The sequence below is a fragment of the Oryzias melastigma genome, linkage group LG17, assembly GCF_002922805.2.
Source record: "Oryzias melastigma strain HK-1 linkage group LG17, ASM292280v2, whole genome shotgun sequence".
In the NCBI taxonomy this organism is placed as follows: Eukaryota; Metazoa; Chordata; class Actinopteri; order Beloniformes; family Adrianichthyidae; genus Oryzias; species Oryzias melastigma.
This window is the reverse complement of record NC_050528.1, coordinates 19026978-19042697: the sequence shown is the minus strand read 5'-3', so window position 1 is coordinate 19042697 and position 15720 is coordinate 19026978. Positions and strand designations below refer to the sequence as shown.

The window sequence follows — 15720 nt, the reverse complement described above, 5'->3', positions numbered from 1 at the left end:
TTGTTTAAAATTACAGATTGCACAAATCAAATCTTAGACAAAGCCTTTATAGCTTAAATGTAAGTAGTTTTAAGTGTTGGCTAATGAGTAGTTTACTTGGCCCAATAACAACAGGACAGCGTTGAGATCTCCTGACAAATACAATATGTTTGAGAAGTCTTAACTCCTGTATAGCCTTTGCTAAAACATGAATTTCAATGGAATGTATATGGAAAGTTCATTTTCATTTGAATTCTGGTATCAAACCCCCATGACAGTTTAAAATATAATAGATTTTGGTTTTATTGAAAATTTTATTTAAAAAAAAAAGGATGATTGAAGTGTGATTTTTCATAATGGATTTTCAAATTCCTAGCCTGAATTGCATTATGAATTGTCAATTGAAAAAAAAATTGTCTGCAAATTGAGTTGTAAATTCATAAATGAATATCCCTGAGTAAGACCATTTAACACCACAGCTTTCTCTTCTGAGGACGTAGCTCGTGCAGTTCTCCTCCTCTCCTGTTGGTGTCGCTCTTCCAGAACAGGCTTTAGTTTTTTTCCGTCTTTTTTGCAGTTTCGTGTTCAACAAAGTGCCGATGTGGGCAAAGGAAAAAGAGGGATAGCTGTTTGCTTTCTATTTCTTTTATATATACATTGTATTTTCTTATTTCGGTCTTTTTAGCTAGTCTGTTAAAGTTTGACACAACCCGAACCAAAACCGATTCAGACATTTGTCGTTGCTGGGACGCTTTACGAGACGGGAGGAATATTTATTTATTTATCTCTCCACTGAAAAGGCATTTACTCGTCAAGCACAGGCGAAGGAAATCAGAACTAAAGAGCTACAAAAACTACTCGGTTGGACCAATAGACCCGAGGAAGACCACGGCACAGCCTCCACCAGCGCCACGGGAGTAGGGGCCCGAGAGGGAGCCTGCCAGGCCCTCGGCTTGATGCACCCAGCCTGCCTAGCCTTAACCACAGTCCGGGATGGGGGAAACGAAAATTATCTACCACCTCGACGACCAGGAGACGCCGTACCTGGTGAAACTGTCTGTCCCAGCAGACAGGGTCACTCTCGCAGACTTCAAAAATGTCATCAAGAAACCCAATTACAAATTTTTCTTCAAATCGATGGATGATGACTTCGGGTAACTATTAAGAGCTGATTTTCTCTTTCGGAGAGCAACTGTAAACTGCGATTTAGATCAATTCTACTGATAAATTAATTGTTTGTTTTATATTCAGTCAACTTCTTACACAGTTTGACATTATTAGACTGTATCATTTGCTAGCCATTTGCTCCGCTGTTTCTTTGTTAGCTACTAGCGTCAAGCTTGCACCGTTAGCTAGCTGATCTGTTCAGCGTCCATACCTCGTTTGTTTACATTGCGTGTAGCTAACGTATACGTCTTCAGATTTGTCAGCCCAAGTTTGGTATTAGTCAGTGTCACGGACACCCGAGAAACCCCCAGGCTGTGTTGAACATTTGTTGTAGATTATAAAAGGGGATACTGGTTACCAGGCTTTAGTGCTGTCAGTTGGCGGCTAGTGTAGTAGTTGTCTATGCTAGCAGGGTAATGTCAGAACGTGAACGGCCACTTGGAGTTTTCGTCCGGAGCCGCAGGCCCCTGCTGTTGTTGTCTATTAGCCCGAGGAATGCAGCGTTAGACACAGGAATGTCCTGTTCATCATTCTGGCAGCTTTATGAGCATGTGTTTTAGTCTTTAAAAAGGGGGAAGAAAAACAGAAAGTAGCCCTTTCTTCGTATTTACTGACAGTGCAGTATTTTTAACTTTTTTTTTAAAGCCAGATTTCCAAAGTTACCCTTGAATAAATACAAACTTAGGGTGGGGCAACACCTTCAATAAATGAATTACCCTAAAGTTATTTATAATTAAGTTTTTCTTTTTTATATATATAACTTTATTTTGTCAGTTAGCATCCTAGCAGAGTGTTTTTCAAATTCCAAAATAGTACAGATTACTTGCCTTAAAAAACTCTCATATTATCATTTTAATGTCCCAGAGTTGCAAAGCCCTACAAGATTTAAGTCACTTAATGGTAAAATCTCCCCTACTTTTGTTAAAGTATTGGCAATGCAAAAATATTTGGAAAACCAATCCTTGGTTTTGCTCAGTTTTGTCCATAAAATGGAAAATATTGGTCATTTACTTTGAAAAAAGAGAAGCAGAGACCTAAAACAATGCTGCCATAAAGAATGCAGGTTATAATGACCCCACCTCATCTATAACAACAGGACAGGCTGCGAATGGCGCTGTAAAAAAAAACAACAAAAACATACTTATTAGAAACACAACAATTAACTTATACAAAGCCTAACGGAAATTTTGACTCAAAAATTCATATAGAAAGGAATCAAACAAGTGGGAAATAAGTTTGTTTCTTGCATTTTTTATTCCTCACAAAAGCTCAACTTTATTTTGAAGTCAGTTTCCTAAGTGATGCTTGATCAATACCAGTTGGTTTTGGCCTCCACCACATGATGGGCTGGATGCCTTTGACTTCCTGCCTGATGGAAACTTTACAGCTGTTCTTTATGTGGACACTATAATACATGAATGATGAATCCAATAACTACTCTTTTTTTACTCTTCCATTTCCCTCAGATTTCAGTAATATTACAAATGTTCCCACTTGTTTATTTTCCTTTTTAGTCTTAGACTAGTTCTTAGTATACAATGAAAATGGAATGCATTGCATAAGTTCATCTCATGTTCTTGTTTCACAGAAACCTTTGCTTTATTCACAGGGTGGTAAAAGAAGAAATATCGGATGACAACGCAAAGTTGCCCTGTTTCAATGGACGTGTGGTGTCATGGGTATGTAGAAATCCAGCAAAGATTTTGTGTGTGTTTTTAAATAAGTGCAGGACAAGTGTTTCCTTCTGCTGGATCATTTCTAAAAAGATAATTTATCCTATCTGTATCTGTCTGTGTGTGTGCAATACCATCATTATCAAACTAGGATCCTCAGCGTAATACAAACACAACTTTGTTTTTGTTATAACTGTTTTACAGCTGTTGGAGATGTAATGACAAAAAAAAAACTACATTGGCTTTTACACAAAAGATTTGGTTCTGGTTCACAGTCTTCCATCTTTTTCTTTTAACACTGAAATTGGATTAAACACAAGTGAAATCACCGGACAGCAGTGGATCGCCCATGACCAAAGGGTCCTACTGTGTGTCTTCTAACTAGAAGATTGAATATTGCACAGAGAAAGGTGGAAGTTGTGAGAATTTTGTGAGTTCATATAAAAGCTTAATACTGTACTGTGTGTTTGTAATTCAATGTTTCATTTGAGGGTCATAAACACACAGTTTAATATTAGATATGTTGCTGTATAATCCATTAAACTAAATCTTTTTATTTAGGTTTGTTGTCAGTTTGGTATTTATATGAAATGTTAATGTCTTTAGGGTTGCTACATTTTTTATTATACTAAGAACTGTTATTTTAGATCCATCAGTTTGTTTATCTCTACTACTCATCTGTTTTGTCAGTGATGGTTGGTTGATCCCAAGGGAGCTGTTATTCATCACAACAGTCCGGCACATTGAATTAAACTCGACTGTACTTCATTGCAACAACACTTTGCCCATTAGATGATTTGGCTAAACTTTGTCAAAGATGATTAGATTATTGTCTTCTGTACTTCCTGTTGAACTCTCTTAAAAGCCAAAAATGTTGGTAGTGAGGGAAGTCTTTCTAATTAAGTCATTAAACTTTATTATGGATCCACGTTTGCAGCAAAGCTCCTTCTAATTTATGTTCACTTCTCTAATCTTTCTAATGAATTTCATATTCTCGTTTTAAACTACCCGATAAAGTTTAGCTTTAATGAATGATTTTCTCTCATTTCAGTTCAGGCTAGTTTTCTTTCTTGGCTGATATGTCATCATTTAATCTGTTTTGAAAATGTTTCAATAATCTTTTAACATGGATAATATTTTATAAAGCTGTTGAAGTTGACTCAAATTGAACTTCTACATTGTATTTTAAACCATGAATGCCTAATTTTTATTTTGCAGATTACACCAACACGTTAAGAAAAAGCTGTTTTACACACAATTGTGTAAAATTGTTTTGAATTAATCATTTGGGACCTACACAAATGGAATTCATTTTTTTTTTTATCATTAACATATTCAGGAACTAGAACTCAAAGATAGAAAGTCGGCCACTTTTTCTAAAGGAAAGGTTAAATGTTGTCTGGTACCACACCTTCACAAAAGCTGTTGTGTTCTGTTGAAAGCCATTTTTCCTATTTACTTTTGTAACCCAAGCAACACCTTTTACACAAACATAAAGTCTTGGCCCAGACCCTTTCTTGCTCAACTTAAATCCACAGCACCCTTTGTGTAGCTTGGTGCCGTCACAGGTTTTGTGTCTCACATGTAAACACCGTCACAGATTGACAGTACTCTGTCCTGGAGCTCAATGTGCCGTGTCTGTGTTTGCCTTATCTGCATGACTGATCTGACTCTGACTTTCCCAGCTGGTCTCTGGAGATGGAGGCCATACAGACACGGGCTCGGTTGCAGATAGTTTGGAGCCGGCTCCACCTTTGGAGAGGACGGGGGGCATTGGAGACTCGAGACCGCCTTCCTACCAGTCAGTATATTTAGACATTACTGTGTGCTGGGGTTTCCCTCATATCTGATCATGTTCAGTGTGTTGGTAGAAAATTCTTATTCTTCACCCTAAAGAAAAAGTTGTAGCCTTTTATGAACATTCAAGGAATCTATTAAAAATTGCAATTAACCATAAAAAGTCCCAGATTGTTTTTATGTGTCCTTTTTTTTAAGTCTTACAACTCCTGGAAACAAACTAAAATAACACTTTAAATTCCAAAACAAGACCACACAATAATAATCAGAAAATAGCTCATTAAACTAAATCACATCTGTCAATCCAACATCTAGTTTCTCTAAAATATTCCGCTACAAGATCACATTCTTCACCACTCTGAATCTAAAATAAACATCACACCCACTGCAGACTGCTATCAGACTCCTACAGTTGGCTGTAGATGTAAACATTCATTCCTGTGATTTTTCTTTTTTCAAAAACAAACTTTGCTCATCGGTTATAGATTTGCATATAAATCTTCAGAGTTTAGTCTCTTTTTAAAGCAGCTTCTTTATTTTCTGAATGTTTAAAGTGGGAAAGCGGCAAGCGGGCGGGACAGTTTGGACAATGACGCAGAGACTGGCTCCATGGCGTCGCAAAGGAGAGAACGGGAGAGACCAAGACGGAAGCACACTAATGACCACGGTCAGAAAGATATGTTACTTTGAGCAAATTATTTCTGAAATAAATCATTTTCATGTCTTTCCTTTGATGTTATGGTGATAGTTTATTCCTAATGTGTGTTTTTATGAACAAATAAATGGGTAACTCTGGAAACCAAATTCCAGGCTAAGTTTTGTTCTCATGAGCCCCTTCAGTCCTGGACCGCCTGTTTTATCTTGTATTCTTTTCTATGGTTTCATGGTAAATTACGTTGCACCTCGTGCGTTTCCAAACCATGGCAACCAGTCTGTATCATGTTCATCCTTGGACAAGTCTGAACCACTGATTGATGCACTGAAATAGTGCTTCTGGTCAGCTGTTTAGAGTTATCTGAAAAATATATAAAGACCCACTCTGATGAAAATTGTGTTTTTGGCGTTTTTAACAGGTTATCATATCGCATTTCTGAGAATATATAAAGAAAATTAAGCTTGAAGTTCTATTTATCAGTTTTTCTTTATTTAAATCATTGCGAATCAGGACCAGATGAAAATATGACATTTAAAAAAAGAGCTTATACATGATAAAGAAAATACGCTGGATAGACCACAAGCTCCCACCTCAGTGGTAAGAGGAAGGAAGAGTGGGGTTGCTCTGCACCAACAGTCCTACTCACAACGCTTTGTAGAAATGACTGTTTTAAATTTTATTTTGGCTAAAAGCGGCATATTCATAATTAAAAGATCTTTTGGAGCGCCTAAGAGGAATTACCTCAAGTGCTAAGTTGTTTTCTTTGTGTCTTTAAAAGTTTCCACCCTTGTCTGTTTATATATGACTGTTTTTGAGTGCTCCCATTTCCTTTAATTCAACTCAAAATAAGGCAGAAACTTGCAGCACCTTTTTATGTAAATTTAGTGTTTTATTTTTGGTAAAAGTGACCATAAACTTTGTTTCATGTGCCTGGAATGACAGAAGAGAGACTTTTGTCAGGTGTGGTTAAAATCAGGCCTCTCCCAGGTCAACATCTTATTGGTTGTCATAGTAAAGCTGTGATTTGATGGGTTTTGTGCCGCAGGTGGGAGGCAGAATGGGTACTCATCACGGGCAGTGGGGCGCGGGGGTCCAGAGTACGACAGCTGTTCGTCCTTCATGAGCAGCGAGCTGGAATCCACTTCCTGTTTTGATTCAGAGGATGATGATGCAACCAGCAGGTGAGGGGTTTCATTGGAAAGAAAGTCGTGTAAAAAAAGTATTTCACTTAAATCAGTGACCAGTACCAGGCTGTGGGATAGTTGGTACTAGGCCAAAGAAAAAAAAACACAACTTACACTTTTTATTTATTATCAGATTCTGCTAAATTAACAGAAAAAGAAATCTTCTAAGTTGCTTTTCATTGAAAATATCAGTTTTAGTGAATTTTTTTTTTTTTTTTTTTTTTTTTTTTTTTTTNNNAAAAGTCGGACAAGGCATAATTTTATTGATTGTTTCTACTTTGACACTTATTGGTTTAAGGGAAACCAATATATCATTTCAGTGTTCCTGCAATAAATCTAATCTACAAATCAAGTTTAAACTAGCTGCAGATATTTTACAGAGGATGAGGATAAACTTTATCCTCAAAAGTCAAGAGAAAATGCCGGCAAAAAGAAACAATCGGATGCCCACTTCAGCCTCTTACAGGCTGGTCTGTGACAAAATTGTCTGACATTTAACCTGTCCGTAGTCCGAAACAGGTTGAAAACCACTGATTTAAATTGATAACAAAATGCATTTGTTAAAAATGGTCGGAAGTATTAAAGGTTAATTTTTTTTGTACATTTTAAGATGAAAACCTAGTTTTATACTGGAAGAAAATCTTAAGAGATCGTTCCTGTGTCGGTCTGATTTGTTGTTAATAGATCCAGAGAAATACCTAATGGAAAAATGACTTTCTATTTAGTGCTGGTTTAAGCCTAAGTAGTTCATCAATCGGCTTTTAAGTGCAGTCATTTACTGATTATTAGGCAATCAAAGCAAAAACATGTTGAGAAAGCTGATGGAAGTCAGCATTTTTATTCTATTTACCCCTCTTGGTTTGTGACAATGGATTCTTCCAAGAACGTTTTTGTTTTCATGTGCATTAAATTATTCAGTATTTGATCCCACAGTCGCCACATCAACTGTTTGTAGCTTTTAAAGTTTTTTTTTCTTTCTCTCTTCAGGTTTAGTAGCTCAACTGAACAGAGTTCTTCACGTTTAATGAGACGCCACCGCCGTCGCCGACGGAAACCCAAGGCTTCCAACATGGACAGGGTAAGACCAGGAGGGGTTCACACATTTGGAGGGAAAGCAAATGTGTGTTGATCAGTTTGTCTGCCAGTTTGTCTTTTTGTTTATGTGTTTTCATTTGTTTCCCCTCATCTCCCAAATGCTCATAAAACCTTCTGTCCAGTCTTCGTCATTCAGCAGCATCACGGACTCCACCATGTCTCTTAACATCATCACTGTCACTCTCAACATGGGTAAGTTACTCGTTTCTATAAAGAAAAATGGAACTTGTTTTCCAGACTTGATTTGCTGAATTAATATGTAGAGAGAAAAAACATTTGAACAAGTTTAATCAATAAATGTTGATCTTCGATTTCATTGTTTTTTATTCACTTATTTGTTTACATCTCATTTTCTCTGCTCTTACAGAAAAATATAACTTCTTGGGCATCAGTATTGTGGGTCAGAGTAATGAGAGGGGAGATGGAGGGATCTACATCGGCTCCATCATGAAGGGGGGAGCTGTGGCTGCAGATGGACGCATAGAGCCTGGGGACATGCTGCTGCAGGTCAGCCAGGGATTTAAAAAAATGCTTTAAACGTCAAACAAGCAAATAAAAAAGGTTTGATAAAAATGTTTATTAGATGAGAACCTCGTCAGTTTTAGTTAACAATTGGGATGTCCCAATCAGGTTATTTTGGGCCCGATCCGATTCCGAGTCTTTTGATGTTGAGCATGTGTTTGTACAGAGTCCCAATCCGATACTTTTGTAAGACATTTAAAAATCAATACATTTAAAAACAGATCCTGTTTTTTTCCTCTATTTTTCTTTTAGTAACCTTTTTTATCATTGAACATTTAAACAGAGCGCTTCTGTGAAATAGCTTTAGGAATTTTTAAAAAATAGCGCAGCTATTACCTAGTAAAACTGGGTGATAATTAGTCATGTAATAAAGTTTGGTGACTGTAGCTTTAGTATCTTCAGAACTTTTGAACATTTTGATCAGATGTGATCCATATCCATTAAACATTCTGGTATATAAATTATGGCTTACTTTTAAAATAATTGTTGTTACATAAATATGATGATAAATAATCATGATTAGCTCATATCATTGGAACCATTTATTATTATTATTATTTTTTTTTTAATGAGAATGTGGAATTCGTTTTTTAATCTCTTAAGACTTCAATCAACATGTGTGAACATCACATTCTGGGTTATTTTACCACAGTAGTTATTTTTGCTTAAATGGGGCTTTGCTCAAGCTAATGTTTCAATAAAATTGTTGGGATGTGTTCCTGATATGCAGACTTCTAGTAGAGTATTTATCTAGAATAATAGGAATAAGATGATATCATATTCAAGTAGAGTTTTTTCTAAACCTTAAAAAAAGTCAAAATTTGTTCTGGCACAGTCTTGGGGTATATCCTGATACGTATCGAGATGTGTATCGTCTCGCAAGACTCCTGCAAACACACACCCCCTACTCATCATAATAAGACTAAATTGAATATCCGATACTGATCAGGAGACAGCGTCCGATTTTTTTATCAATTTTTAAAATTTTAACCACGTGATTGGGCCCGGATAATAGTGGAGACACTGAAGTATTAAAATAGGAGTCAGTTTATATAAAACAAGCACCTTTAAAAGCTTTTGAAGTAAAAATCTGCATCAAAGATGCTTTTATATTTTTCTTTTGCATTTTACCTTTGCAGGTGAATGATATTAACTTTGAGAACATGAGCAATGACGATGCAGTGCGAGTACTGAGGGACATAGTGCACAAACCTGGGTAAGAAGTGCAGATAAATCTGTAAAGCTGCATGGAAATGTCAAAAACATATTGTCAAACTGATTCTGCATATTTTTTATTTATCATTATATATTAATATATTGTATCTATTTGGTTTATTCTAGCCCAATAACACTAACCGTTGCAAAGTGCTGGGATCCAAATCCTCGCGGCTGCTTTGCTTTGCCAAGAAGTGAGTACTGCGGCTTCATTTATTTTCCTTCCTCTTTATGACATTGTCTTAAAAACACTTTTTAACAACAGGTGAGCCCATTCGGCCCATTGATCCCGCTGCGTGGGTGTCCCACACAGCAGCCATGACTGGAGTTTACCCCCCTTATGGCATGAGTCCTTCTATGAGCACCGTCACCTCCACCAGCTCCTCCATCAGCAGTTCAATCCCAGAGACTGAGCGTGAGTAACAGCAGCTGCCTGTTTTGGCTTGTTATCTGGGCACTGAAATACAAATCAACTGTCATTCTGTCTCTACCTGATCTTCACGCTTTCATTTTGTGTTCATTTCTGTGTTGTAGATTTTTTTTTTTTTTTTGTTATTTTGAAACATTGTACCATTCAGATGATTTCAGGACTTAGTTTTTTGAGTTTTCAGCTCTGGTTTTGGAGATTCTACTCTGTCTGAGTCGTGTCTCTTCTCTGACACCATTAAAGTTCTCCAAGTGGGACCCCACCTTTAAACTGCATTCCTGAGCCTACTCTCTGTTCCAGCTTTCAGCTTTACAGCTTCCATCTGCTCAATAACTCTTGTTTTCCTCACTGAGCCAATACATATAAGAGAAATCATCCTCATAAGCTGCTGGAATGAGTGTGAGGGTTTGGGTTCATTGCTCAAAAAAAAATCTAACTTTTAGTTTGTCTTGTTTTTTGCTTTAACGCAAAGCACATTTTGCAAAACATCATGCTTTTTAAAATCTTAACTGAAAGAATGGAAGCCAGATCTTTTTTTTTTTTTGCTATGTGAAAATTTAGAAGCTTTGTTTAAAGAAATCTATGCTGATGCTTGCACAACATAAATGGTTCAAATCCGAGGCAAATTAAAGAAACTATTGGAAGAATCTTCTGTTTTAAAGTGCACTGGTTCATGATTTATGAGTTGAAATGATTGACATTTTTTAATAATCCAACTTAAGCTGCTGTTTAGTTTCAAAATCTGAATACATTTTTTTTTCTACAAAAAACTGAAAGTTGAACAGATTTGTATCAGTTAATAAAATGCCACGGGTTTTTTTTAGTTGTGTTCAATCAGCAACACATTGAAACTCAAATTATTTTTATTTGTCCTTTTGTCTTTTTTAGGCTTCGATGACTTTCACCTGTCCATCCACAGTGATATGGCAACAGTTGCAAAGGCCATGGCCTGTCCGGAGTCTGGCTTAGAGGTGCGAGACAGGATGTGGCTCAAGATAACAATCGCCAACGCCTTCATTGGTATGTTTCCAGAAAAGGAGTGGGGTCCAGCACTTGCTCTTTCTATTCTCAACATGCATTTAGTCATATTTACTTATTTGACCAATTATCCAGTCAAACATTAGTAGCTAAAATAGTCATTTTAGTAAATAATTTAGAAAGGTTAAAGCCTTGTTCCTCATTTGAGCTTTTGTCTTCAGTTTGTTTTTCTTTTTTTTCTTTTTAGGTTCTGATGTGGTCGACTGGCTCTTCCACCATGTGGAAGGGTTTTCAGATCGCCGCGAAGCTCGTAAATATGCCAGCAATCTGCTGAAAGCTGGCTTCATCCGCCACACTGTCAACAAGATCACCTTCTCTGAACAATGCTACTATGTGTTCGGAGACCTCTGTGGCAGTAAGTGGAAACTCTGCTCTTTGGTTAATTAGGGTCTGCTGACAGTGCCGAATATATAAAGATGTTTTTCCCCCTAAAATTCTGTGTTCTCCACATCCTTTGAGAGGGATTTCTAAACAACTTACTCTTGGAAAAGTAAAAATATTAAACCCATTCATCTTGTTTTCATTTTTTTCTGCAGATATGGCTCATTTGTCTCTCCATGACCATGATGGTTCCAGCGGTGGCGCCTCAGACCAAGACACTCTGCCCCCTTTACCCCATCCTGGTGCAGCCCCGTGGCCAATGGCTATACCTTATCAGTTCCCGATCCCACATCCTTATGATTTACCACAGCCCTTTCATGGTGGACCAGGTGCTGGCAGTGCAGGGAGCCAGAACAGCGGTAAGGATCGTCTCAGCACCCTCAGATTTTAAAACTAAACTGAAAGGTCAACCTGTAGAAAATCCAGGGTATAATTGACAGTTTTTGTCACCTTAGCTTATACTTTCACCTCAAAAGCTGTCTCCTTTGTCCTGTTTGGATTATTTTTTTTTAGCACAACCTTTTTTTATTTTTCCCCATGTTGTATTGACACACACAGGACTTAATTACTCGCACACACAAAACACTGTTTTTTAACTTTATTTTGAGAAATCACAAAGATGTTTTTTACTTAAATTAAAATTGTATACTGTAACTAAAAAAACCTGCCATATGTAGAAATGTTTAAATCAACAAAGTTAAATACACCCTTTCACAATAAAATGCAGCCAAAGTCTAAGGTGGTTTTTCTTCTGCTATTACTAAAACCAGCTTCAAAATAAGCTAGAGAAACAAATCACTTATTGTCCTTCCAAAAACAATTCTTTTCAGCTGAACACACTATCAGATCAAAATCGTGTTCAGATGTTGGCAAAACAGAGTAAAATGCAACCTTTTCCAGCTGTCTGTGCGGGGCAGCATCACAGCTCTGACACTTCCAAGCTGTGTCCACCTGAAGGCAGTGTTTGCGGTTTTGTCTGCCCTTGTTGGAGTTCTTGCCAGTTTCTCTGACAATGAGTGCAGGAATGTGACCAGCTCTCCTGCTCCTGGGAACTCCACTAAGCTGACACACCATCTCCCCCATGAAGTCTTTGTGTGTCATAGGCTCCTCCTACGTGGATTTGTTCATTTCACTTCTCACTTCGAACATTCGAAATCTCTTTGGTCACAAATCTTTTCACCTCTTCCCACAAAATTCTAATGTTCGCTCCAGCAACCAGTGATGTGAATTTTATTGATTAGTTGATATAATTGCTTTATGACTCACTGGGATAAGAGGTGATTCCTCACTTTTTCCTTGCAAACGCTGTCAGTCACTTTCAGGAACTACTGTGTTCTGCCACATACAGGTACAAAAACGATGTTGTCAATGATTCATCATAACACTAGGAGATAATATATATATATATATATATATATATATATATATATATAAAGAAAAACCACATCTGAAAAGCAGTTTGGAGTCCCTCTTTATAACCAATTGTAATAGATGGTCACCATCTTTAAGTGGTCAGACATGCCCTTTAAAATTGGTCATGTGATTTGGACTCTCTGGAACGTCCTTCTATTCCTAAGAGTTCAGGATAAATTTGACCGTTTTCAAAAATATTTTAATCTTATTACATTTGCGGAGACTATCAAACACCTCTGCCAAACTTGATTTACTTTGAATTGCTGCTGTACACTGAACCCAAGAGGTTCACAAATAAGTCTTTGGAGAAAAAAATCAAACTCAGAACCTCAATAAAACATGTCTACCATTCTCAGTTGCATTGAACCACATTTATAGTTTTATTTTAGAAAAACGTACAAATATATATAGTTATCCAGATTTTTTTTTTGTTTTTTAAGTGTTTATTGCTTTATTTGGATTTCTTAATCCTTTAATAACCCATCAAGACACAAAAATCATTGTTTTTTTTCTCTTTCTTATTGCCTTGAGTGACTGATGCATATAGTGTTTTTAAAAACATGTTTTGCCCCACTATTTAGTTAAAGGTTAAAAGACCTGCAGTCTTACTGACTCATAACTGTCAACCACTCTACAACTAACATACCACAGAATTTGAATGTATTTTCAAAATAGAAGTTAAAAATCACAGTTCTATTACCACTCTTAGGCTATAGAAACACCTTATAACTTTAGTTTAACTTACATGTCCCTGATATTCTGTTATACTACTCAATTTCAAAATGTATCCATTTATATTTTAAAAGTTAATATGATTCAAAAATAATAAAATAAAATGAAAACTTATATTGTGTTTTTTTTTTTAGTTGTAAAAACACGTTTGAGACTATAGTTTTTACGGTGTTTGCACCAGTTGTTTATGATTATTTAGTGTAAAATTCCTTCTCTGTGTCTTAGAAAATTAATGGCAAAAACATTTTATTGGACAAGACATTTTTTGCTTAAACATGCCTAACATACTGACTAATCTGTAGTCATCCTCTAAAATCAGGTTGTTTTTGCTGTTTCCACAAGGCTTGACATATCAAATGGTGATGCACTGTTTACATGCGATAGTTGTACTGCCAAAGTCATTCATATTTGCATGCCTTGCGTACAGTGAGCTTATTGCTTCTATCTAACACGGGCGTTCTTTGAAAGTAGTGTCAGTCATTAGTTTGCATATGTAAGCTTTTTGAGAAGAGCAACCATTGGAAATTACCTTTGTAAGGGTTAAGATGCTCTTTAGAAATAATATGGCTATTATCTGAGGAAAAAAATGGATTAGAACAGGAAGATGTCATGTTGAACAAATGTTGGGTGATAAAGCTTACAAGTATAGAATAATCTGAAAGAGGAAACTGTCTGTATTCAAAAGTATAAACTCCAGTAGATATTTCTGTGCTGTTTTTTTAGTCTTAAAAGGGAATAAATTATCTTCAGTCACAACAAAATTAGATCATTTTTGCACATCTAAACTAATTTAATGGATGTCTTTGACATAACCTTGAAATATCCATCCATCCATCTTCTTGACCGCTTCTTCCCTTTCGGGGTCGCGGGGTGCCGGAGCCTATCCCGGCTACTGAAGGGCGAAGGCGGGGTACACCCTGGACAGGTCGCCAGTCTGTCGCAGGGCCTCAATCACACACCCATTCACTCTCACATTCACACCTAGGGACAATTTTAGAGTCACCGATTAACCTATGAAGCATGTTTTTGGAGGGTGGGAGGAAGCCGGAGTCCCCGGTGAAAACCCACGCATGCACGGGGAGAACATGCAAACTCCACACAGAAAGGTCCCAGCCTGGATTCGAACCGGGGCCTTCTCGCTGTGAGGCGAGAGCGCTAACCACTTGCGCCACCGTGCAGCCCACCTTGAAATATGACAATGAAAATTGTGATTTTTTTTTAATTTTAATTTTAATTGTTTATTCAAACTGCAATGACTGTTTGTTTTACTTTATCAACAGGAAGCAGTGGCTCCAACTGCAGCAAGAACGAAGGTCGAAAGTCTGGCGGCAGCGGCAGTGAATCTGAGGTCCGGAGCCACAGAGCTCCAAGTGAGCGCTCGGTGGCTCCCCCTAGTGAGAGGAGCATCCGCAGCTCTCTCAGCCAGCGCAGTGCCAACTCCCATTTGGTGTCGTATGGGCCTGGTCTTGTCTACGGCCCCCCTGGTTTGCCGCCTCAGCCTGCACATCTGTCTACAGCTGCCCCCGGCGCCCCACAAGGCAGAGAGCTGGCCTCTGTGCCCCCCGAGCTCACTGCCTCACGCCAGTCTCTACGTATGGCAGTGGGGAATGCTGGAGAATTCTTTGTGGATGTGATGTGATCGTAGCCTTCTGTTGGATAAAAGTAGTAGATTGGACTTTATCAAATAACAAGGCTGAGAAGGACAGCATGACATCGGAGTGGGAGACAAAACAAGATTTCTAAGTTGGAAACAATGGCCTTGATTCCACTTTCCTTTATAGCAGTCCATTTTTTTTGCATGCCAAAAGAAAACGTTTCTCCTCATTTGTGCTTCTCTTCTTAGTTATAACCGCCATACTTTCTTCAGTGAAGAAACACTCATTTTAACCACAGAACCAAAGCGCCTTTCGCTGCCTCTGCTCCATGTGGGGAGAGGTTTTGTGCAAGGAAAAAGAACAAGAGAAGGAGAGAGGCTTAAACGATCTCCTGGGGAAGAGGTTGAAGTCCTTTAGCTTCCAGATGTTTTTTTAATAATAATCTGCTGTTTTATTTTTCTTCCAACCGCTCATCTGCCTTCCTTATCTAACACTAAATGACCTCTTGGTTTACATCAAAAATAAGAACCAGCCTTCTCCCTCCCTCTCTTGTTTTTAGTACCCGAATTCTGACCTCAACCGAAGCAACTGAGCAAAAGTTTAAAAGAACTCGACTTGAGTCACATGTTTGATTTATTTGCTAAACACTATGAGAGAAATGGAAAAAAAGTAGTGCAAGAGAATTAATTCCTTTGCAGTAATAATGCATTTGTTTTATAATATACATAGTTTGTTGCAACTAGATAATTTTCTAATGCTTAACCTCAGCGTTTAGCTCTATAAAAGTCATTTTTACACAACACTTCAGCTGCTTTACCAGAAAATCATCAGTCTTGTATAGTAGAAA

General features: G+C 37.5%; 1 protein-coding gene across 1 annotated transcript; it reads left to right on the top strand.

Annotated features, from left to right (window-relative positions):
* Positions 1-492: 492 nt before the first annotated feature.
* On the top strand, positions 493-15628 carry LOC112147500 (segment polarity protein dishevelled homolog DVL-3). Its single transcript, XM_024273953.2, has 15 exons — positions 493-1133; positions 2756-2825; positions 4505-4620; positions 5171-5283; positions 6317-6452; positions 7443-7533; positions 7673-7742; positions 7918-8057; positions 9212-9288; positions 9414-9481; positions 9553-9702; positions 10603-10734; positions 10940-11107; positions 11289-11492; positions 14559-15628. The coding sequence occupies exons 1-15, from the start codon at positions 973-975 to the stop codon at positions 14915-14917; spliced, it is 2055 nt and encodes a 684-aa protein (XP_024129721.1). The 5' UTR covers positions 493-972; the 3' UTR covers positions 14918-15628.
* Positions 15629-15720: the final 92 nt, after the last annotated feature.